Source organism: Grampus griseus (genome assembly GCF_964374135.1).
Source record: "Grampus griseus genome assembly, chromosome: 4".
NCBI classification, from domain to species: Eukaryota; Metazoa; Chordata; class Mammalia; order Artiodactyla; family Delphinidae; genus Grampus; species Grampus griseus.
In genome coordinates, this window is record NC_138997.1 from 108,078,961 (window position 1) to 108,104,815 (window position 25,855).

At 50.6% G+C, this 25,855-nt stretch overlaps 1 protein-coding gene across 2 annotated transcripts in view; it reads right to left on the reverse strand.

The window, feature by feature from the left end:
- Window positions 1-6,081: 6,081 nt before the first annotated feature.
- The window catches only part of CRMP1 (collapsin response mediator protein 1), a gene marked incomplete at both ends in the record, with an annotated part of 67,521 nt that continues 47,747 nt past the window's right edge, over window positions 6,082-25,855 (reverse strand). For both annotated transcript variants that reach the window (XM_082653539.1, XM_082653540.1), the window contains 6 exons: window positions 6,082-6,173; window positions 9,993-10,158; window positions 12,823-13,002; window positions 19,622-19,792; window positions 20,462-20,603; window positions 23,496-23,652. In XM_082653539.1, coding sequence (XP_082509665.1) covers window positions 6,082-6,173; window positions 9,993-10,158; window positions 12,823-13,002; window positions 19,622-19,792; window positions 20,462-20,603; window positions 23,496-23,652 — 908 coding nt within the window. The remainder of the gene's footprint in view (window positions 6,174-9,992; window positions 10,159-12,822; window positions 13,003-19,621; window positions 19,793-20,461; window positions 20,604-23,495; window positions 23,653-25,855) is intronic.

The window sequence follows — 25,855 nt, forward strand, 5'->3', positions numbered from 1 at the left end:
ATAGGGAGGGTGGGAGGGAGGGAGACACAAGAGGGAGGAGATATGGGAACATATGTATATGTATAGCTGATTCATTTTGTTATAAAGCAGAAACTAACACACCATTGTAAAGCAATTATACTCCAATAAAGATGTTAAAAAAAAAAACGCGACTCTCACATCTGGAAGGACTCTCCGCTGTGTTGGGCGCAGGCTCTGGGACACCGGGGTGTGGAGGAGGACTTTCAGGCCTGATACTGAGCTGCATGAACACAGCACACCGAGGGCCGGGGAGAGAGAAGGAACAGCAAGAAGACCCCGAGGACACATCTCAGCCGCCCTCCCTCCATCTGGGTTGTGTCCCCAGTTCTTATTATGGGCTGTGATGGAAGGAGGTAAAAATAGAAGGGGTTCATGAATGATGATATATTGAAGAGTTTAATGGATTAATTTTTATGCAAAGTTAGCCTCTCTGATCTGGTCTGAGCTGCTAGATGAAGCCAATGTGGTATATAAGGTCAGCAGAGTCTCCAGCCGACCTGGGCTTTGTCTTGCCGTCATCACTCGGGGGCTGATATTGCTGCTGCTGCAGAAGCCTCCTAACTGCTCCTGCTCTTGCCCTGCCCTGCCCCACCCTCCTCTTATCTGTCCACACTTCTTAAAACACAGATCTGACTGCTGCTCTTTAGTGGCGTTCCCTTGCTCTTAGGAGAAAAAGCAAACTCTTTAACATGGACCACGGGGCCTTGCGAGGTCTGGTATCCGCCACCCCTCCAGCCCAGCTGATGCTGCTGCCCCCACCCAGCCTCTGTCTCCTCTCACGGCCTCATATGTGCCACACCTCCTGCCTACCACAGGGCCTTGGCACATGACAGTCTTCTGTCTGGAACCCTTCTGCCTCCTCCCATCCCCTTTGCCTCATCAGCTCCTAGCCATTGTTCACATCTCAACAGGGCTCACTCACGACTTCAAGAACCACCCCTGCCCACCTTGATAAGATCAGACCCCCCCTTTTTTGCTCTTAAAAACTGTCTGTGGGCTTCCCTGGTGGCGCAGTGGTTGAGAGTCCGCCTGCCGAGGCAGGGGACACGGGTTCGTGCCCCGGTCCGGGAAGATCCCACATGCCGCGGAGCGGCTAGGCCCGTGAGCCATGGCCGCTGAGCCTGCGCGTCCGGAGCCTGTGCTCCACAACGGGAGAGGCCACAACAGTGAGAGGCCTGCATACAGAAAAAAAAAAAAAACTGTCTGTATAGGGCTTCCCTGGTGGCGCAGTGGTTGAAATTCCACCTGCCGATGCAGGGGAAACGGGTTTGTGCCCCGGTCCGGGAAGATCCCACATGCCGCGGAGCGGCTGGGCCCGTGAGCCATGGCCGCTGAGCCTGCGCATCCGGAGCCTGTGCTCCACAACGGGAGAGGCCACAACAGTGAGAGGCCTGCGTACCGCAAAAAACAAAACAAAACAAAACTGTCTGTATATTTTGTTGCTGGGATGGGGGAGGGGATGGTAGATACATTCCTTTATTTCTCATCCAAGTTTGGAAACGGTTGAGATAGAGGCAGAGCAGCCAGAGATCTGCATATCAGCTCTATAACTGATGAGGCCAAACTGGAGGACTCTGTGTCCACAAAGAGCCTGCTCATACTTACCCCTGAACTAAACTTGCCCACCCCCAACACAGACATAGACGTCGCCCCAGTCACAGGCTTCTACCATGGGGACACCCCCAAAACACATCGAGAGGAGTGGCGAGGGGGCCCAGATTTGGTGGGGGGGTTAGGGTGGGGTGGGAGGATGGGAGGGTGTCTGGAACTTGTACATTTGGGCAAGGAGAGTTTCATAAAAAGCCAATAAAGTTACAAAAGGTATAAAAGGGAATATATGTTTAGAATGAGAGAGGAGAGCAGAACAAATATTTTTAGAACCTGATGAATTCCACAAAATCACAAATACAAAAATATAATTTTTTAAGTCAATGAATTGCCTAACCCACTTCTGTAATACTTCGTTCTAACATTTCTCCACTCACTGTTGTGTGCATCGGATGGCTAGATTTCCATGGACCGGTTTCTGGCTCTGCACACTTGCCTCAGTGCTCCCTCTCCTCGTTGCTGGGCATACTTCCGGTCTGGGCGCACTTCTGGTGCCAGGTGCCACGGGATGAATTTGCGTTGTGTCCCCTGGCCTGCGCTCTGTGTCACGATGCAGGGGAGTTGGCACAGGGGGTGGCCATTTGTGCCCGGGCTGACTGGAATTACGTCCACTTGACACGTGCCCATGCCCACTGAACCCAACTCAGTCTGCCCTAACCCAGATCCCAGGTACGCCCATGGCCTCCCGGTGTCAGCTGACGAGCATCACTAACTTCATGGTAAATTTGCATCCAAGGAAGTGTGTCCTGAGGCCGGTCATCTCCGTGGAGGGAGGAAGGGAGCTACATAGCACTCTCAGTTCTGAAAAATAAGGTGGTTTCCCTCTGCTGGGGAAGAATGAGTGAGACAGAGGCCAGGAGAGCCTCCACATTTCTCCCCCGGAGAGCGGACGCCTCTCTCTGGGGGACATGAAGAGTGGGAGATGAGCATTCTCTACTCCCTGCAAAATGCTTCCTTTATAGCATTTAGCATGGTGTATAATTAGATGCTTTGGGTAATAATTTGGTTAATATCTGACCTTCCCCCTGGAATATATACCCATTGCTTTCCCCTACTAGGACAATGCCTAGTACTACATAGGCACTCCTCGTACACTGGTGGAAGGAAAAATGTAGGGAAGGAGGGAGGAGGGAAATTTCATTTTGGTAGAAGCCCTTTTTGTTAGGGAATTCTCTTGCTCTCTTGCTCCATGAATTGACGTCACTGAAGGAAAACTTGAAGCCAATGACACCAAATGTACTGGCATTTACTGGGACACCAGACCCGACCTACATTGCGTGGATTGAAAGCTCACTGGCTTCACGTTGGTGGCTTGAAATTGGCTACAGTGAGAGTATTGGCACCATAGAAGTTAGCAGACACTACAAACTGGGGGTCCCACCCCAGCCCAGACAAGCTCAGTGTCCAGTGTTTATTTAGCAGTGTACCTCAGGACCACTGGGTTAGAAGCCCATGCACTATGGTCACCCTGGTCTACAACCAAGGCTCTGCTGCAGCTGAATGAGGGAAAGGATGGTCTTTTCAATAAATGGCACTGGGTCGATTGGATTCTATATGGAAAAAAAGCAAGCCTTGAGCCCTGTTTTACACTGTGTACAAAGATTAATGAGAGATGGGTCATAGATCTAAATGTGAAAGATGAAACTTCTAGAAGGAAACTCAGAAGACTATTGTGGTAGCAGAACAGTGCCCCCTCCCCAAGACTTCCACATGCTAATTCCTGGGAACTGTGACTGTGCTATGCTCTCTGCAAAGGGGAAGTAAGGGTGCAGATGAATGAACAGGAGAATAGATAGCCTTCCCCTAAAGTTCCCCACCTCCTCCTACCATTTCAAGAGATGAATGAAAAGAACGTTACTTAAAAGGAATGCTGCAGGGCTTCCCTGGTGGCGCAGTGGTTGAGAGTCCGCCTGCCGATGCCAGGGGACACGGGTTCGTGCCCCGGTCCGGGAAGATCCCACATGCCGCGGAGCGGCTGGGCCCGTGAGCCATGGCCGCTGAACCTGCGCGTCCGGAGCCTGTGCTCTGCAATGGGAGAGGCCACAACAGTGAGAGGCCCGCGTACCGCAAAAAAAAAAAAAAAAAAAAAAGGAATGCTGCAGCTCAGCCTCCTAGAATTAAGGCTTGTCTGTCTTGCAGCTGCCAGGACCCCGTGCCTGTGCCTCCTGGGAAGCTAATGTAGGACAGGGGTGCTGGCAACCTCAGCAGGTGATGCTGACTGGGCAGTGGTCCTGTGACTTGGCAGCCGGGCAAAGGCCCCATCAGAGTCGGTCCTAGAGGGAGGATGTTAAGGCTGCTTCCACTTCAGCTTCTGCTCCCTGATAGGCTGGGGGAGTGATGCGGGAGAGAGGAAGTGCCTTCCAGAGAGCAGGGTGGGTAACTTATTGTTGCCAACTTTACTCTTCTGGAAGTTTCTGCGATGTCCTCCAGTAGTCCCAATGGGCCAAGGCCAAATATCAAGTCATTACCCTCCATTCTTGATCTTTCTTAGTATTTAGCTTTGTTTCAAGAAAATCCGTAACTGACCCTAAGCCACCACCTCTCTGGACCTTAAAGTATCCTAACCCAGTGAGGGTGGGGGGAGAAGACACTAGAAGCATAAAGTAGACGTATACCCATCCAAAGCCATCCCGCCTCAAATGACGAAGCTTAGCAGTTAGAAGCAAGGAGCTTTGGACATGTGGGTCCCGGATTTAAATATTGGCTGTGCCACTTCCTGTGTGATCTTAGATGAATTATTGACCTCTCTAGGACTCATCTGTAAATGCTGTTAATAATAGTGCCTACCTTACAGAGCACCTGACATGTAGCATGTGCTGTACAGATAATGCCGCCATCATTATCACCACGACCACCACCACCATCACCATCATCACCATCACCATCATCACCATCACCATCATCACGTGACATCACCATCAGCATCATCACCACCATCAGCATCAGCATCATCACCAGCAGCAGCATCACGTGACATCACCATCAGCATCATCACCACCATCACCAACAGCATCAGCATCATCAGCATCATCATCACCATCAGCATCAGCATCAGCATCAGCATCATCATCAGCATCAGCAGCAGCAGCAGCAGCATCACCATCACTACTAACTGGTAATCAAGACGAACAACTTTGAGGTTTTACTCCTCCTTAGAATGTATACCTCCCGTGGGACTGGAGGTCAGAAATGTGAAGCTCAGGAGCTGGGCGCTTCGAATCTGAGGCAGTCTGACCCACATGACACACAGGAAGAGACAGCACACCAAGGAAAGGCTGGGCAGGAGGGAAGGGACATGATGTGATTTCAGCCTATTTCTCAGAAGCCCTTGGCCAGCCATCGTCCTCCGCTTCTCATCCTTGTTCTCATGACCTAACACTCCCCAAATCATGACTGGCTCCCTCTTCTCCCTCCTCCGCTCCCCCGGCTACCTAACAAGAGCCGGTCCTGCGGAAGCAAGCACCGCTGTCCCGTTACTACAAAGGGGAGCACAAAGCATGAGCATCTAAGCAGCCATCACTTAAATGCAAACACCCCAGTCAGGGAGTGGGCCATTTATTTTCTTTATTTTTTCACAAGCTTTGAATTCAGAAATAAGAGTCACAATAAGTCAGTTGTTAAGTAAAAATGAGGGTGATTACAAAGGAAAACTATGTACAAAACTTTAAAAATCTGACAGCCTCGTCATCCACCTGGGAGGGACCAGGACATGGGCGCCGGGAGCAGCTGTGGCCACACCGTGGTCAGCCCTGAATGAGGGTGGGAGACCCCTTTCTGAGTGTGAACCTGGCTAGGCCTGCAGTCTGGAGCGGGATGGAAGGACACACACAGACCGGAAAGACGTCATGGCGAGTTACAGGTGCCACGGAGACCAGGGTTCCTGACACAGGACGAGAGTGATGCTTCTCTGGCGGTGGGGCGGGCTTCCTTCTCGTGTAGACCTGGGGGAGGGGACGATGAGGACACATCTTCCTGCTGTGAGTTTTGGAGCTGCCCCCGAGGGCTTGAGGTCTGGGCTTTGTGTCTACGTAGGGCCTCGGTTGTATTCTGTCGGACGCACTCACAGACTCGCAGACATAACTTAGTAACATGCATCAACTATCCTAGAACAGCTACAGGGGTGCAAGGGAACCACTCAGAGAATCGTGGAGCCCGTGGCGTCAGAAGTGGGAGGGACAGTACAAGACGAGGCTGGAACCTGTGTTCACTAAGGAGGGGCCTGGAGACACCATGCTCTGAGGTGGACTCAGATGAACACACGACTGTGGGCAAGGGATTTCCAAGCAAACACACCACACTAGTACCACTTCTTCCTAAACCAAAAAGGAAAGAACATCATTCCATTTTCCCCCCATCAGTACCAAACGATACTGTGGGTTTCCAAACACTGACAGGGCAAGGGATGGACATCCTTCCCAGAATCCTTCACGCTTGCTCATCCACGAGTTGCCTTCACCCGAGGCTGGTGATGTTGGAGCGGCCACCAGGGGGCGCCACGATGCGGTGGCCGGTGCGCCGGGGGTTGTTGTCATCTATCTGGGCACCTGGAAGAGACAGAGCCAGTCACTCCAGCGAGATCTGCTGACACCAGCTCCATGTGCTGCTCCTGCGGGCTGGGTGCCCTCTCATGTCACATCCCCCAGCCTCTGGGACGCCGAGCCCTCGTCTCAACACGCCTTCCTTCCTCACCATCCTTCAGTCCAGGCTGACCTCTGGGAAGGCTCCCTGACCTCCACGGGGTCCGTTGCTCCCTCTTCTATGCCCCCCAGGCCCCGGGGCCACCCTCCTGCAGCCCTGACCACGCTGTGCTCCTTCTTGTCTGGCTTCATGTTCTTGAGACAAGTGGGCAAACACTGAGTGCCTACTGCGTGCAGACACAGACTTGGTGCTTTAACATATGCTGTTGAATTCAGGGCTCACAGCAACCCTATGAAGGGAGTGTTGTTTTAGCCCCAGTTTACAGATGAGGAATTTGAGGCCCGGGTCACGCATTGTAGGGGGCACCACTAGAGGGCAGGGAAGCCAGAATCGTAGCCCCACTGGTTTGTCCCCAAAGCCCCAGCTCCTACCACACACTCACAACAACACTTGGCAGTGTCCATTGTTCCCAGGGTGTTTTATGCGCTATGCGCGGGAGCACACGTATGTGCATTTGTATATTGCGTGCATGCATGTGTGTATCTGTGCATGTGTGTGCATGCGTGCATGCTGTGTGTGAACACTTGGAGCTGGGTTTACCCACCCTGTTTGCAGTGGGCAGGTCTGCATGGGCGGGGGTGGGGGGTGGCCTTTTTTGTTTTAAATCTGCAAAGCCAGCCATCCACGCCAACCTCACGCATTCTCTTGCAGTCAAAGAAAGATTTAAAATTGGAGCACTAAGCTCAGTGCCTGGCGCTCAGTGAATATGTATTAAATGAAGACTGAATGACGGATAATGCTGGGAAGGAGGGATGTTGTGGAGAGGGGTCCAGTCGGGAGACTTCACTTCCAGCACAAAGGGTGCCTGGAATTTGGGTAATTTGGAATCAGACACTCCCCTCTCCCGGCCTCATTTCCTTTCCTGTAAAATAAAAGCCGACTCCTATCCACAGTATTGTGTACTCTATTGCCTCAAACCACAGGATCAATTTTATGGCAAAGCAGGTGTAACGATGAGCACACGACAACAGGATTCACTGGATTCACCGTGAACCTCATTGATCGGAAGATGCTGGCCTGATTCGAAGTTGGGATGGTCTACATTGAGAGCTCTGCTAGGCTGCCCGCTAGGGTCAGGCGCTGCCTCCCAGGGTACAATATGTGTACTGAACCAATGCCCGATATTCGATGTCTTGTTCCCAGGAACCAGGAGGTGGAAACTGGATTATCCCCTCTCACCATCACTCCCAATGATTTCACCAAAGAGGAAATTTAAAATAAACACATGAAAAATGCTGACCCTCATAAGGAATCAAAGATTTACCAATTAAGACTTCAATGAAAATGACGACAAAAATAACTAGATGAGGTCTTTCTACCTCTGACTTTATATGATCTGTGTAAGCCACAACGAATTTGGTTTAGAGTACTGACTGATTTTCTCTCATTTTTTCATTGATAGACAGTGTGTCTTCCTAGACCCAGAAATCAGGCCAAGTGCTTAATATCTTTCTACCTCATAAGCATCTGTACCTTGCTTGGTTACATGCCAGGTACTTTGAAAATACCTGTTGTACAAAAGGACAGTACTTCAATAAACCATGCTATGTCTTTATGATGTAACCTCACTCAGATATTTAAAAGGACATCTGTGGGGCTTCCCTGGTGGTGCAGTGGTTGAGAATCTGCCTGCTAATGCAGGGGACACGCGTTCGAGCCCTGGTCCGGGAAGATCCCACATGCTGCGGAGCAACTGGGCCCGTGAGCCACAACTACTGAGCCTGCGCGTCTGGAGCTTGTGCTCCGCAACAAGAGAGGCCACGACAGTGAGAAGCCCGCGCACCGCGATGAAGAGTGGCCCCCGCTCACCGCAACTAGAGAAAGCCCACGCACAGAAACAAAGACCCAACACAGCCAAAAATAAATAAATAAATAAATTAATTAATTAAAAGGACATCTGTGAAGTCCATCCTGATGTTGTAAGGTGTCTGTGCAGTTGGTATCCAATGGAGTCACCTGTGAAACTGCTGAGGGGCTGGTCAAAGGCAGTGCTGGGGCTTTAGAGAGAAGTGGGTGCTGAGCAGGGAGAAGGATGGTTGGGGGACACTTCCTGCAGACTTTCCATTTCATTGTTTTTTTGTTGTTCTAAAAGGGAGGGAATGTCTCTCAGCATTTAATTGCGATCGTGAATTGCATAACATGAGACCAGAGATCCAGTGTGCAAACTCCCTGAGAGGTTCTGTGTTGTCACACACAGACAGTTTTCCAAGCATTGCAACCAATCCCTGTTCTGCTGACTGAGCATCAGAGGAAATATTCCAGTTGTGTTTAGGGTCCACTTGTGCAAAAATACTAGTTTTTTTTAGACACTGGATCACACGGTGTGGGAGAAACTCTTCCATGACAGGCTCAGGGAAAGTGAGATGGACTGGACTGGGGGACCCTCTGATTCATGCTCCCCACTGCGTAATCCCTGAATGGATGGTAGGTTGTCACCCCCGCAATTTAAACTGGTATTTCATCTTCTCTCTGCCCCTTTCATTCTCTCTTTTGCCAACTACATCGCCTTTTCTGTTTAAATGTCCTTCACTCCTGCTGGACCAGAAGTCAGCCCGTTGAGAAAACTCAGCCCTGTTTTTTGTTTGTTTGTTTGTTTTTGCGGTACGCGGGCCTCTCACTGTTGTGGCCTCTCCCGTTGCAGAGCACAGGCTCCGGACGCGCAGGCTCAGCGGCCATGGCTCACGGGCCCAGCCGCTCCGTGGCACGTGGGATCTTCCCAGACCGGGTCACGAACCCATGTCCCCTGCATTGGCAGGCGGACTCTCAACCACTGCGCCACCAGGGAAGCCCTCAGCCCTGTTTTTACAGCCCATGAGCTAAGAATGGTTTTTTGCATTTTTAAATGGTTCCATTTCAAATGGTCTTAGATATTGCCTCTTGGCTCACAAAGCTTAAAATATTTACTACCTGGCCTTTTAAGAAAAAGTTTGCTGACCTCTAGAACAGACTGAGCCTGCCCAGCTGTGTCTTATTCATCGCCGTATTCCTGGCACCTAGCACAGCATACAACTCATGCTAACACCTCAAATATTCGAAATTCCAAGGCAATGTCCCAACATGTGCACACCTGCCCTTGTGTGGTGATCTGATGACACTGCAGACACATGGCCCAGGAGCCTTCAGAAAGTCTGAAGGAGCACGTGACTTTTGATTTTGTCTGCACACATTTGCTGAGCACCAAGTCCTGGCATTTTGACGCTGAATGTCTTGGAGGCTTAAGAATAACACCACTCTACACACAGGGCTGTTGTGAAGATGAAACAGTCATGAGTTATGAGAATGTGTGCTGTACTACCATGGATGGCTGAAGACCCGACCCAGAATGTACATCCAGCAAAGGCAGCTACTCTGATTCCCCTCTCCACGCTTAGCTTCATGGGTAAGAGTGTAAAATGTCCCCAAGAGTGTTAAGGAAGAGCATAAGGCCAATTTTCAGGCAGACTCTTCATAAATCAGGGTCAGGTATCTCTGTGCTGCTCCCACGGACCCTCTCTGCTCTCTGACCTCCCCCAGCCCTCTCTGCCCAACCCCGGGAGGGGAGGGGAACCCACACTCCCATCTTCGGCTCCTGATCGAGTGCCTGAGGCCGTGGATTCATTTCTCAGGAGTTCAGGGCTCTGGGAGCCGCTGTGGGGTGGGGAACCTTGGCCGCTGTAGTTTCGTACCTGATAAACTGAAGTTGGACTGGTGGAGGTTTCTGATCGGTGGAGGCTGGTGTTTGGAAGGCGAAGATTTGACAGAAGGAGCAGGGGTTGCATATTTGGGTGTGGCTGGCACCTCGTACACAGGACCGTCATACATGCCCCTGGGAACCCCCTGCAACCCAGAAACCTAAACAGAGGACAAGAAGAGCAACTGATTGACAAGATGCATGTATGCATTCCCGCGTGCAGGAGAGTGACCATGGTCTCCTCGGGGATACACACACGTATGCACAAACATGCACACATGTGCTCGTGCACACATGTGCTCGTGCACACACCACACAAGGCACCCGCTCACACACGTGCACAGGCACACATATATGCATGCGCACAAACATGCACACACACACATATGCATGCACACCCCACACACACTCCACATACACACAATTCACACACGTGCGTGCACACACATGCCTGCACACGCTAATATGCAGGGTACACAATCACATGCATACACACAATTCATACATGTACGTGCACATACATGCCTGCATACACACCGTGTTTAATATACACACTAACGTATATAACACACACATCACACACACATACAATCCAACACACATTCATAAAAAGGCAAGTGCACACTCACATGCACACACACATATACATACACACACAAGCACAGACACATACAGAGCTTCGTGCAGGAGGACTCCAAAGCTATTTCCAAGAGGAAAACACTTCCCTGACACCCTGTCAAGGACCCCTGAATCGGGGACTGGTGGCATCAGGGGGTCGTCTTCATCGCGGATTTGGGGGCAGGGAGTTTGGAAGGTGATCCCGCAAAGGAGGAGGGAGAGAAGAGGGAGAACACCCACCACAGGGAGAGAGAACGAGAAGGCCGCCTCTGAGGGCACCTGGCTCAGGGCTACTGCAGGGGGCAAACCTCCTGGACAGGACACAGCGCACGGCCTCCATCCCCGTGGGTGGAGAGTTGTCCTGGGAGAGAGAGCCATGAGGCAGAGAAGCCAAAAGCTACAGGGGCTCCGGTGGGAGGCTGGGAGCCTGCTGGTGAGCTCAGAGCCGGCCAGGGGAGTGTGGGCGTCCGTCCCAGGCCCTGGGAGACAGAGTGTGGCCACTGTGAGTCAGTGACAGTGCCCTGACCCCAGCTTCACGTCCCTCTTCCCCTGCACAGGTGACAGCGCCCGACCCCAGCCCTAGGCTCCCTCCTCTACAACAAAGGGGTCCTTTTTCAGCACCAATATCAAGGGCCCAGCACTGCTTGGTGATAACCCATCCTCCGCCCCCAGGAGCCCTGCTCCCCTGACGCCCTGGGACCTCATTGTCTCTGCCCCATCCCTCCCAATACCTGCTTCCTGCGCGTCTGGGCTTCCCTGGTTCCAGCCGGTTCCAGGCCTGTGTTCCTGCCCCCCAGTTCCCTTCAGTGACCTCTGAACTCAGCTTGGCCAGACGTAGGTTCTGGGGCAGGGCCCGTCCCCCACCTGGCCTGGCCTCTGTGCTCTGCCCTCAGGTATGCGGGGAGGGTGGCCCTGTGCCAGGGGACCTGTCCGCCTGGCCACTGCAGATCACGTCTTGGCATCGAGGTCAGGCATCCACGTCTCACAGATGCTGACTGTTAACCACAGACCTCAGGTTCAAACTGATTTAGAGGGAATGAAGCCAGCCAAGATGTGTTTCTGCCCCCTTGGTGGGTGTCCCAAACAGTTTACACGAGTCCCTTTGTCTCTCAGCCTGCTGTGGCCACATTGCTATCCCTGGCCATCTTTCGGATCTAACTTGCCAATTCTCCATGTCCATCATTTCCCCATCTGACGCATAACATCTGTGCAATTTGGTATCCTTGACCTGGGATGCTACACTTTAAGGCGTGGAGAGGGACAGTAAACAGACATAGAGCATTGCGATGGTTGGCCTGGGAGTCTGGGAATGCCAGGAGGCCTCTGGGCTCTTGCATCTAAATTGGAAGCACAAGAAGAGTGGGACCATACACAGGTGGGCACACATGCACACACACACATATACAGACACATAAGCGAGCACAGGAGCACATACACACAGGAGCACCCCATGCATATACACATACACCCGTGCACATACACAAATAAAGCTGGGCTTTCTGGCAGACATGAGCCGTTTTAGTGCGGGAAGCAGGTTGTCATGGTGATGGGAGGGACCTAATTAGGGAAGATGATTGATCACAGATGGGAGTCTTTCTGAAGCATGAGCAAACTTCCTCCTCTGAACTGGACTGGGGACGGGACAGAGCCCGTGCCTACTCCACGCCCTTTGACCTCCTGAGTCCATGCTAAGACTCCTCAAGAAAAAGGGGGGAAGGAGGATGCAGAATGGAAGGGGAGCAAGGAGAAGGAGAAAAGAGGGCAGATCGAAGGGAGTCTAGAGGCAGTTCTGCCACCCCTCAAGTGGGCTAGGGAGGTTTATTTTTACCAAATGGCACTAAGGGCTTCAGAGCCCTCCCAGCTGTGTGATGCTGGGCAGTCCTGCACTGCCTTGAGCGCCAGGGTTCTGATCTACAGAAGGAAGGTCATGACACCTAAAAGAGGGAGTGGTGAAGACCCCCCCCCCCCAGGATGATGCAGGATGTGCGTCCTGGCTGGTGTACTCCCAGGACTCCTCCCATCGCCCCACATGCACAGCCCTTTAGAGTTGGCACATCTCTGGCACCTCGTTGGTCTCGTCTGGTCCTCACTCCAGCCTGAGACGCAGGCGGGTCACATCCCAGCTCATCTGACACGTGAGGAAGGGGGGGCTCGTGCAGCTGTGACATTTGCTCGCTCTGCACACGACATACCCTGGCTCCACATACCTTGTTCCTGATCCTGACGCGCTGGTAGAGGTACTCGGGGAAGGGCTTCCTCGGGATGAAGCGGCCTGCGCCCTTGTTGACGTTGATGCTGCCGTCCTCAAAGACGATCTTGCCCTGGCTGATGACCACAAGCGGGGAGCCGTGGCACTCCATGCCTTCGAAGATGTTGTACTCCACAGCCTGCACGGCAAGAAACGCGGGCTTTTATCCAGCTTCCGGGGCTTTTCTCCGCATCAGCCCTGTCATCCTAATGGTGATCCTGCTACACATCCTATCACAGGCACTTTCCAATGCTTGCTCTTTCTGGAAAACACCTTTAGGACTGTGTAATGTTCCTTTGTACACTTTCATTTGCATAATCAGCCCCTCACTGTCGGGCTTTTACGTTGCTGGTGGTTTTATATAATCTAACTAGTATCGTCTGGGGCATCGTGAAAGTGAATGGGGCTCCTGGAGTTAGGCAATGAAGCCACTCTGACTATAACTGAACATTTTGGGGTCTTCTTTTAAAAACATTTTCTTTCATTTTTCCTAAAACTAAATTACTGGGTCAAAGGATATGAGCTTTTGAAAGACTGCCAAATTGTTTTCTGAAGGCATCGGACCAGTTGAAGCGACGTCGGCAGCAGGGGAATATTTCGTAATTTCATGTCTATGAAATGCCCTCCAGCACCAGGTAAGGTCATATTTATTTATTTACTCATTTGAAAGACAAAACATTTCCTAGAAAATATGCATTCCTTTCGTTAGTCCTAAAGTGAATATAACTACCACCAGCCAAACTCTTTGATTATTCAAAAAGTAGGGAAAAAATACGGTAAAAATTCGAACGGTACAAAAGATATGTAATTTTTTTTTTTTTTTTTTTGCGGTACGCAGGCCTCTCACTGCTGTGGCCTCTCCCGTTGCGGATCACAGGCTCCGGACGCGCAGGCTCATCGGCCATGGCTCACGGGCCCAGCCGCTCCGCGGCATGTGGGATCTTCTCAGACCGGGGCACGAACCCGTGTCCCCTGCATCAGCAGGGGGACTCTCAACCACTGCGCCACCAGGGAAGCCCAAGATATGTAACTTTAAAAAGCAGGTCTCTCTTTGACCTCAGACCGAGATGCCTGCCCCACAGTGACCTTTCTGGAACCCCAAATATTTTCTGTGCGTGAGTAACTTTCTCATGTTCCGAGCGCTCTGGACAGTTTCACCTTTTTCTCCTTACCTCACAGAATGCTCCCCATCAGCGAATGTTCCCATGTCGTGGGTTAAAAATGTTTTGATATTTCTTAAACTGCTGCACTGGATTCCACCCCAGGGACATACTATCATTTACTCATCCAATTCTCAAGGACAAGCATGTGGGTCTTTGCCCTGCTTTTGCACAATAAACACACTTGAGTGTCCACACCGGCACGTGTGAATATCTTCGTAGATGTGGACTTTGGGCCAAAGCGTAAACAGATTTTAACTTTGACAGATTTGCCTTCCAAAAAAGGCAGCGCTGATTTCCATTCCCGACAAAACTCCATGAGTTTGTCGGCATGCTAGTCCCACCTCAGCTCCATCCTATTAAACCCCGGCATCTCAGACACTGGCACAAGTAAAAACAGCATCTCACTGCAGTGATTTGTATTTGAGATCGGATCTGCTTTTAAATGAATAGAAACCCTTTGTATATTTCTTCTTCTGTCACTGCGTTTCTGCACCCTGTTCTATTAGGTTCTTGGTATTTTCCTTAATGGTTTCTAAGGACATATTTAATGTTAAAAAATCTCTCCCTTTGTTTGTCCTGTGTATTGCCAATACTGTGTATTACCAAACTTCCCTGTCTGTCCTCTGCCTTTTGATCTCATAAAGTATTAATTATCATTTGCTGCAATGTAGAGGGTTTTTTTCTTGGTTTAATTTGTATGTAGTCAGTGGTCAAACAGACCAATCTTCTCCTTTGTATTTTCTAGGTTTTGTGTCTTGCTCAGAAAGGTCTCCTCCCCTTCAAAATGATCATTTTTAAAAATGTGTTTTATTCTAGTCCTTTTATAACTTTACTTTATTTCAATCTTCAACCCATTTTGAATTAGTTTTGTGGTCAAGAGTACAGCAGCCGCCTAGCCCTATGAGCCGGGTATTCAAACACAATTGGTTGAATAACTGTCTGTGTAATTTTAACAGTCTCCTTTGTTGAAACCAAGCTCTCATATATGCGGTCGGTCTATTGCCTGGCTCTCTTTTCTCTTCTGCTAATACCAAACTGCCTCAATCATTGTAGTTTTATAATATGCTTTAATAACTGGGATGATTAGCGCTCTCTTTAAAGTTTTCGTTTTCTTAGAAATGTTTTGGCTATTCTCAAATTGTCTATCTAGGAACTCCGTTTTTCTAGTTAAAAAACAATTCCATTCCATTTTCTGATGCGATGACTTCAACTTTATAAATTAGAAAGAACTGATATTTTTACTCTGTTGAATGTTTTTAGCATAAAAGGACTTGCGCTTATGGAACTCTTTAGTTCTGATTGTTATTAGAAACAGGGTTTTGATTTCCATTCTGTTTTTCAAAGTGCTCTTTAATTATCTCATAGAAAAGGTATCAATTCTTTATACTGATTTGGAATCAGCTGATGGATTCTCTTATTGTTTTTGATGGTTTCTAGGTGCGTACTCAGGGCTTCGATGCTGATTTTTTACGAACAGCTGCTAATACTATGCTTTAGACTCTTTGTGGCCGCTGCCTCCCAGGCCCCAGGCACAAGATCTGTTTTCAGTTTTAACATTTGCTCATCTAGCACTTCCTGAGTCACCCTGAAGTGACCCCGCTAGGCAGTAATTTACAATTTTGCTGAAGCCCAAATGTCCATTGTAAATACTGAAAGGCAGTGCAAGAAGCAAATCACTTACCTCGCAGTCAAAACTAGACAACTGCCCAACTCATTCAGCCCAGCGTGGTCTGTTAGCTGTCTTCTTAGAGGAAGGACACATTACACGCCACAGTGGCATTCCTCAATTGGGGAATTCTTATGAGGCTCAGGTTATATTACCCACAGATGTCACATTCTACATTTCACAACTACTTGAAGTTTTTGGCTGTTGTTGTTTGTTTAATTTTTCTATTTCTGTCCACACCGCATGGCTTGCGGGATCTCAGTTCCCCGACCAGGGTTCTACCAGGGATCGAACCCGCGCCCTTGGCAGTGAGAGCACAGAGTCCTAACCACTGGACTGCCAGGGAAGTCCCACAACCACATAGAGTTTTAAAAGCGAATTGTTTCTTGTGTCTCTCTCCCAGCCTCCCTATCCCACGGGGATATATGTACATGTATAGCTGATTCACTTTGTTATAAAGCAGAAACTAACACACCATTGTAAAGCAATTATACTCCAATAAAGATGTTAAAAAAAATAAATAAAAGCTAATTGTTTTATTTCCTAAAGGTACTTACGAACAATGTAAAAACTCAAATAATACAAAAGACTATGATTTAAAAAACTGTTGTGTCTCCCATCCTGGAGCCCCAGTTCCCCAGTACCTCTCCCAGGAAGCAACTACTGTTCCTCAGTCTTTTGTGTCCCATAAAAGATAGCCTGGGGCTTCCCTGGTGGCACAGGGGTTGAGAGTCCGCCTGCCGATGCAGGGGACACGGGTTCGTGCTCCGGTCCGGGAAGATCCCACATGCCGAGGAGCGGCTGGGCCCATGAGCCATGGCCACTGAGCCTGCGCGTCCAGAGCGCAGAGGCCACAACAGTGAGATGCCTGCGTACGGCAAAAAAAAAAAAAAAAAAAAAGATAGCCTGACACTGATGAGTGGATAAGCATGGTATATGTTTATATCCATCAATGGATTAATGTGGTTTATCCAAGCACTGGAAGACTACTCAACCACAAAAAGGAATGGATTGATACCTACTACAGTGTGGGGGGGCCTCCAAAACATGATACCAGGTAAACAGAAACCAGAAACAAAAGGCCACATACTGTGTGATGCCATTTACAGGAAATGTCCTGAATAAACAAATCCAGAAAGAAAGCAGATTTGTGGTTGACAGGGGCCTGGGGAGGAGGAATGGGGAATAACTGCTGATGGGTACTGGGTTTCTTTCTGAGGGGATGAAAACGTTCTGGAATTAGTAGTGGTGATTGTACGACTTTCTCAATATACTAAACACACTGCTGCACTGTACATTTTAAAATGGTGAAATTTATGTCACGTAAATTACATCTAAACAAAGACTGTAAAAAAACTAGGTAGTCTCTGGATATACAAGCATGTATGTGACCTATGGGGTGATACTTTGAAGCAAATACTTTTCCCACGAAGATATGAAAGAATAAAACTTGTGTTCTTTTTACAGAAAAGTAGATTTAAATTTTTAATCACCGATCAAGATATAAGAAATGATTTTCATTGTCAAAAGGAATGTTTTTAAACTGAAAAAATAGGGCTTCCCTGGTGGCGCAGTGGTTGAGAGTCCGCCTGCTGATGCAGGGGACGCGGGTTCGTGCCCCGGTCCGGGAAGATCCCACATGCCGCGGAGCGGCTGGGCCCGTGAGCCATGGCCGCTGAGCCTGCGCATCCGGAGCCTGTGCTCCGCAACGGGAGAGGCCACAACAGTGAGAGGCCCGCGTACCACAAAAGGAAAAAAAAAAAAAAAACTTAAAAAATAAAAGCAACCTCTAAGACAGCATTTTTCGATCCATGTTCTGAAAAACATTTGTTTCTTGCACTATGTGAATTGCATTGCTTTAAACAGAGAAAATGGAACAGAAAAAATGCTGTGGCCAACTGGTCTCATGGCATCCTGAATTGTCCTCTTCTTATTATGAAATTAATTCAAATCTGGCTTGGGACAGAGAGGGCACGCTTTTCAAGTTTAACGAATCTGAAACATTCCTTCTCACATGGGTAATCTCAGGTCTGTGACTTATTATTATGGGTTCAATTGTCCGCAAAAAGGTATGTTGAAGTCTTCACCCCCAGTACTTCAGAATGTGACTGTATTTGGAAATAGGGTCATTGCAGATGTAATTAGTTAAGATGAGGTCACACTGGGGTAGAGTGGGCGCTAAATCCAATGACTGGTGTCCTTATAAGATGATAAGACATAGGGAGACAGCCAGAGATCGGAGTGACGCATCTACAGACCAAGGATGGCCAGCGACACCAAAAGCCAGGAGAAAGGCATGGAACAGATTCTCTCCAAGAGCCTTCAGGGGAGCCCGGCCCTGCTGACATCTTGATTTCAGACTTCAGGCCTCCGGAACTGTGAGAAAGTCAATTTCTGTTGTTTCAAGCCACCAGTTTGTGGTACTTTGTGACAGCAGCCCCAGGAGACTCATACACGTATCCTCTCTCTGTCCATTTTCTTACTTATTCATAAATAATAACATACCTAACTTAGAAGATTATTGTATTAAGTGAGATGATGTATGGAAAATGTAAGCACAGAGTAACTACAAGATAATATTTGATAATATTTGGAATTTGATAACAATTGGAACCCCTGCTCCTTGACCCAGTGTCCTCTTCTTCCCTGGACCACAACGGCCTTGTGAGCTGACACCACTGGGGGGCAGCGTGCCTCTCCTGCCTTCCCAGAGCCCACCTGGTCTGTGCACATCACCGCGTCCATAGTAATTAAAACGGAGTCGTGTGTCTGCTGGGCGGTGAGTGTGGAGAACAGCATACACCTTTCTCCAGGGGAGGCTACCTCAGGCTCATTTCCTCCTGACCTGTCCCCAGGGAGGGGGGTGAGGGAAGCCAGCCTGTCATCAGGGAGCTCTGGTTATGTTAAGAATGACCACTGGTTGATAAGCTGGACAGACCTCTCTGTCCCCAGGCCATGGGTCTTGTGGCCGAGGGGGACCTGGGGGCCACACTCATGAGCTGCTACAAGTGGTCCTTGTCACTTTCTCTTGAGGCTTCCTTGTGCCTGGTGTTCTGTCCCCATGCACGTGGTCTCGCCCCTCACCAGCAAGTGACCACTGGGCTGGGGAATGGCAGCCGAGGGGGGTAAGGACTCCCATCGCAGACTGATGCTGTGTGCACATGCTCTGCCTCCCAGCCCACGCCCTGTAACAGACTTTGGTGAACCAGGGACCAGGCTAAGGACTCTGTGTCTTGTGAGTGTGAACATTGATCTGGACCCAAGACTGCTGCTGACCATGCAGAGTGGGTCTGAAGCAAGCACTCAGGGAGGGAAAGATGTCCTGTGTCTCTCTGCATCCTTAGAGGTTTGATGGATGAGTGAAGAAATCAAGGGCATGTAAGACTCGAAGGGCAGAGAAAACCCACACCCATAAGCTTGGGGCTTGGAGCCCGGGAGAGTGTGCACGAGTCAGTCCAATCCTTTCCTTTGATGACTGCGAGCCCGGCCCCAAACTGAAGTGGGTTTCTGATATAGCAGATCAGACCCTCTCCAGCTTGATAGGTAAATTGGAGAAAGAATCTTGGACCTTATGCGTCCCCTCTCTGAGCCTGATGGCTTGCTCCATGGAATTAGGAGCAGAGTCAGCTGTTTAAGAATGCATGCATCTGTACACAGGAGCCCCAGAGAGAGAGAGAGAGAGAGAGAGCGAGAGAGAGAGAGACGTGGGAGAGACACATGCAAGAACAGCTTAGTTGAGCCTGCTCCAAACCCTTCTCCCAATCTCTCCAACTGGAGGAGAAATCTGAAAGACCGAGTCATGCCAGATATCAGATTACATTCTAGTTGGAAAATTCGTTAAGTCATTTTTAACCAGAGGCTTCTAAAATGATTGCAGAGCAAGAATTGCTCACCCAAGCCAGGAGTGTCACTGATAAACCAGGACTTACCGACTTGTGACTCTTGGCCGTTATGGTCTTCACCTTGTCAGGGTCCCAGATGACCACGTCGGCGTCTGAGCCCACGGCAATCCGTCCTTTTCTGGGGTACAGGTTAAAGATCTTGGCTGCATTCGTGCTGGTAACAGCAACAAACTGGTTCTCATCCATCTTGCCAGTAGCCTGAAGACAAGATCCATTGGTGAAAAGAGCATCTCATAACAGGACCAGAAGGGGCAGACAGGCACAGATCGAAACCAGCCAACAGGAGTCCTTACAAGGACTCTGGAGTTTTCTCCTCTCCCTGCTGAAACCAGGCCACCCTGAAAGAGTGCCAGAGGCCTGGCTTCATCAGAGCGGAAACGTAATTAACCGTTCAGAGGTGTGATGACATTTCCACAACGGCCACCCTGACATCTGGCCGGTTTCATTGGGCCCAAGTTTAACAGAAAATAAAAATCTACTGTTTCCAAGTGAGTGATCAAGGTGTGACCTGGGGATTCCTTACGCAACAGGAAGCCTCCATACCCACTCTCAACCCTAAACCCGAACACACACAGTTTACAAAGTCATCTTTACGTGGACAAAGATGTGGTTCAAAACAAAAACAGAACACTTTCATCCTCAAAGACTAAAGGACAGCTGCTGTCACATCTGCAAATGCAAAGGACACCACAGGACTCGCGCTGCGTTCTTAAGGGTCACGTGTTTTCCATGTGCCCTCCTAGTGCACTCTGCTTCTGCCTCAAAGTAAGAAGGGAATTTTAAGAACCAGAAGTGCATAATGCATGGCTTTGATGGGCAGGAGGGGTGTTTCTAGAATATTCCAGGAGGGAGACGGTGCCACCTTACCACTGCCTTGTCCCAGACCACGGTCATCCGCTCCTCTATCCCGTTGACGCCCTCAGGGATCAGAGTGAAGTTGTCCTTGCCCACCGCCTTCTGGGCAGTGCTGTAGGGACAGTGGCCGCTGCCTGTGACCTGCAGGTCTCCACTGGCAAAGACAGAACAGGGTGGGGTTCAGACCTGAGCTCATGGTGAGGAGCGGACCCTGACTTCAGACGCCCAAGGAGGCTGTGAAACTCAAACCCCACAGAGATCTGGGGCACATCACAGGCCTTACTGAGTGACACCGGAAGGCCCTGTGGCCTTTGGTGTCTTGTTGAAGACGGGAAAGAGGCCTGTGCATCGGGAGAGGGTTCTGTTCGAGTGTGGGCTCCAGCTGGTCCAGGTAAGGCTCTCCGGGTCAGCCTCCTCCTGCCCTAAAACGCTCTGATCCTGGGGCAGTGGGTCTGTTCTTTCACCCCCCAGAGAGAGCCCACAAGGCCTCAAGATGCTGCAGGCATCTGTGAGGAGAGACTTGCTGAGAACAGAAGATGCTAGAGGCCAACAGAGTGACTCTGCTTCCATGCATCTCACTAGACCCGTGAACAGCCCCTGATGCAATTTGACTTTGCAAATCCAGCGGGTCTGCTTTAAAATCCCAGAACTGCCACCTCCTGGCCCGGCTAGTCACTCCTCTTTTCTTCATGCGTAAAATGGAAAAGAGAATGGAACCTTCCATCCCGGATCACCCTGAGGAGACAATGAGCTACTTGCCCGGCGCACGGCAGGCGCCAAAGGTGCCAACTCCCTCGCTCCTCTCTCCATCCTCCACCTCTTCTCTTTAAAATCGAGTGCTCGGTGAATTTTATGCTACGTGAATTGTATCTCAATGTTTAAAAAAGAAGAAAAAAAGCTGAGTGGAGCCAATGAATGAATGGATGAGTGACTGAATGAATATATAAATAAGTGAGTGAATAAAACCCAGCCTCCAGCACGTGCCTGTGTGTCTCACAGAGTCACGGATGTTCGTGCTGGAAGGATGGTCATGTCCCTGGCCTCATGTCTCCACCAGGTCACGTGGGAAACCATAATGTGCTGACCTTGGTCTCCCTCTGTAAGGCTGTTGATGTAAGGTCTGGCTAATGTTTCCGTGCTGTGCCGGGAGGACAAAATGCTATTCATTGGTTGTAGCAAAGTGACACAAGCTCACTGGGTTTGCTTTTCTGTCACTCAGGCTTTGGAGAGAAAATACTCTGGGGCTATATGATGAGCCCCTAACTGGCATCTGAATTAATGGAATAAGTGGAGCTTTATTTTGTGATTTTCAACGAGGGGCTAGCCTCCATTTCGGGGCCCCAGGGCATGTTAGCAATCATGTAGACGTACAGAAATATATTTGGATGTGACATTCACTCATTTATTCAACAAAGGTGTGTTGCACACTTCCTGTGTCTGGCATGGTCTTAGGCAATGGAGATGCATCTATAAGCAGAAAGAGACAAATTCCTGTGTTCATTAGCTGACATTCCAGTGCAGGGTGAGCGGGGGGCGGGAGTCAGGAACATACAGTCAGGAGATTGAGAGTTAGGGTGAGTGGGGGTGTGATGGGGTAGCGCTGGGACTGCCGTTTTTAAGAAGATGATCAGAACTATCTCACTGAGAAGAAATCTTCCAGCAAAGATCTGAAGCTGGCAAAGAGCAAACCGCAAGATGACGAAGAAAAGAGTGCTAGGCAGGGGTAGGGTGAGTGCAAAGGCCCTGTGGCACCATCCTGCCTGGGGTCTAGTTAGCGCGACACCAGTGGGATGGACCGAGGGAGCCAAGGGGGGAAGAGGACCAGGCGAGGTTAGTGAGGAGCGAGGGCAAGATCAGGCTCAGCCTTGACGGACATTGTGGGAACTTGTGTTTCTCTTTGAGAGGAAAGGACCCTGGAGGTCTCCTGGCAGAGGGCTGGCTTGGTCTGATTTCGGTTTTAAAATATCTGAGTGTCTTTTGAGAACAGATTGTGATGCGATAAGGGTGCGGAAGGGGCAGTATGGAAACAGAGAGCCTTGTCAGGAGGTGAGAAATGATGACCCTTGAGCCAGGATGGCTGCAGCCAAGGGGGCGAGAAGCGGCCAGATGCCATGGCCTTTGGTCCGTGTCCTGCCGTCTCCCGAGATGGGCAAGACTGTGGGAGCAGCAGCTTCACGGGGGAAGATGGGGGGTTTGTTTTGGACTTGGAGCTGCCCACCAGCCATCGGGCTGCAGACGCCAGGTGTGTCATGGGCTGCTGCAGCATTTAGGGAAAAGGAGAACACACCCTCACCACCTTACAGTCCTTTCTGATTAGAAGTCCCACCTTATTCTCGCCCCTCAGGAAAACTCTTATGCATCCCCTGGCTCTGGGCCTGATGTCACTTCCTCCAGAAAGCCTTCCAAGCTTGCATCTCCGCTTCCAGAGCAGCCTGCACACCTCACCGCTTAGCCTTCTCCCATGGCCTTAAGTGTTCCTCCCTCACACTGGCTGATGGCAGAGAAGGGGTTAAAGTAGCTGTGCGCCTACTGTGTGCAGGAAGCAGAGTGTAATGCAGTGGCCGCCGTGAGCTCTGAATTCCAGGCCTTTTACCTACGCCGTCTCACACCCACCTCTGCAGTAGGTACTGTATTCTCTCCACTTTGCCGATGCGTCAGCTGAGGCAGAGACATTACAGGTTATGTGACATGGCCAGGGTGACACAGCCAATTAGGGGTTGAGGCAGGATTGGATCCTGGTCTCACATTCCTAATTCTGGGTGTTTCCCAACACACCACAGTGCCAGGCACACAGAAGGTGCTTAAATACCGCTGAATGAATGGGAGGTGACCTATAGACATGAATGGAGCGGTTACTGACTCAAAGGCCCAAAGGCCTGCTGTAAGCAACCCGGGGTTTTGTCCTGAGGTCTCCCGGGCAGCCAGCCCAAGGCCCCTTCCCAAGTGTGTCTGAACCAGCTGCAATTTCCTATCCTTCAACCCTCCGCTCCCAAAAGTCCTGCCCCGCTGCCCAGGCCCACGACCCCGTCACCCCCGGGGCTCTCACCAGGCCAGCAGGGAGGTCAGGTAGTCGGGCGTGGTAGGGTCCGGGCTCAGGGGAGGGGAGGTCACGAAGGCCGCCGCCTTGGCCCAGTTCTTGCTCCAGTAATGGGTACCATCCGTCCCCAGACTGGCAGCGATGGGTTCGCCGAAAACGACGGGGCCTTGGGAGGCAAACACAAACACGCGTGGTTGAGAGCGAATGGTCTCTCATGGGAGATGCGGGCGCAGGAAAGTAGAATCTCGAGGCTGGAGAATGAGACTGGGGATAAGTCGCCCATCCTTCCCCCAGGCTCCACCACACACACACCCCCAGAGCCCCAGCTCCTCGGCCACCAGGCACTCCGCCCCGCTGTCCTGCTCAGCAACCTTCTGGACTGTGAATGCTTTTAGCATTTGGATTTGACTATTTCTGACTATTATCTCTTTTTACGATGCTCAACCAAAGCGCAGACACCTGATGTCTCGGTTTGGATTCTGCCAAAAGCAGATCTTCAAATGAAAAATCGCGTTCAAGAGTTTTATTCGGAGGTGATTCCAGGAAACAACTCGGTGGAGACTGAGGAAGTGACACAAGGCAGAGAGAGAAGCCAAGGAAAGATGAGTTATCACCGAGTCATGGCCTTGGGCACGCGCAGCTCAGTGCACTGGGGACCCCGGGAGCCTCAGAGCCATCCCACGCCACAGGAGCGAAGGGGCCAGGACGTGCGGCCACCAACCCACTACGGGAGGGCTCCTTTCTGAGCATTCCTTTCCCGAAAGTCCAGTTTGCCTTCCAGGGAGTGGGCCACATGTGTTTCTGCCGGAACAAAACCCCAGGGGCAAAGTCCCAAGTGAGAATCCCCGCAGCAGAGAGTGCCAAGGGGACGACGTGGGCCCAGGGTTCTGTGGCATCAGTCCGAGGCCACCCTGCTGACAAGCGAGAGGTAGGCTTTGGGTTCCAGCAGCCTGGGTCTGGGACGGCAACTCCCAACAGCACAGCGGTGCTGGGACTGCTCTGGACGGTTCTGCCCAAGACAGCAGCCACCAGCCTCACGTGGCCCTGGAGCGTAAGAAACAGGGCTAACGCGACCGAGGAGCCAACTGAAAAAGTGTACTTAACTTTACTTAAATTGAAATAGCCACGAGAGGGTGGTGGTCGCTTTATTTCTCGGCAGCTCCAGGACCTGCAGGCTTAGCTCGCCGGCACGCTTACCGCTGCTTCCAGATTCTTGTTACCTCTCTGAGCGGCAGTTTCCTCATCTGTAACCTGGGGCTGGTCCTCAGCAAGCTGTGCTAACCTAGATCACTCTCTGTACAATGCCTCTACTCGTCAGCTTGCCCTCAAAAATACTACAACTAGGTGTTTGGGGTTCACCGCTGCTCTGTCCCACATGGAAACCACCTGCCACGTGTGGCTTTCAGGCATTTGGTCTGAGTCGAGATGTGCTGTAAGGGTGAAATACACACTGGATTTCAAGGACGGTACAGAAAAATAATGCAAAATATCTTAATCCGTTTACACTGATTACACTTGGAATGAATATTCTGGATATATTAGGTGAAATAAAATACATAATTAAAGATTTTTAAGAATAGAGCCACTTACACTTCCCATGAAGGGTTCCTGTAAGAAAGGAGGGGCATCCTGCATGCAGAGGGTGGTGGATGCAGTCAGGGCTGTGTGGCTGTTGTGGATTTCCACCCGGCTGCGCCCTCCGACCCAGAGCTGCCGATCAACCTCATATGACTCCCAGAAAGTAGACGGGTGGACCTTGTCCGGGTGGTGAACATCCTTGGTGAATGTCCACAGGACGAAAGGATTCTAGTGACTGTCTTCGTGTGACGTGTGCTACCCGCTCGGTCATTCTCTCTCTCTCTCTCACCCTGAATTAGGGAAGGAAGGCTGCTTTGGGCAACCTTCATTCTCTATCTGGTGGGTGCTGGGGACTGTGGGCCTCAGTCAAGAAGGCCTGGGGACCACACTCGGGCGGTTCCTCTGAGTCTCCTGGGGAATGGCCACCACACAGGTCAGAGCCGCTCAGAGCACCAGTGGCGCCTGTGCCCCAGGGTCCTCAGGAGCCCTCGGGACCCGCCAAGGACTTGGCTGGAACTTCACACCTGTGAGCCCATCGGGTCCGTTTCGAGATGAAACAACAGTAGCTCAGAGAGGTTAAGTAGTGCGTCCAAGTCTTAGAGCTGGAGGCTGCCTTCCTGCCACACTCCCTTGATGTCCAGCACGGGGCTGTCCCCAGACCCTCTGGCTCTGGAAGAACACCTTCCTCCTTCCCAACCTGCAGCTGAGACTCTGTGTGGGCCCCACGGTGGAGCCTGGGTGCAGGCATCCGCTAAGAGGCCCTAGATAGGGGACCCAGGATGAAGGGCCCA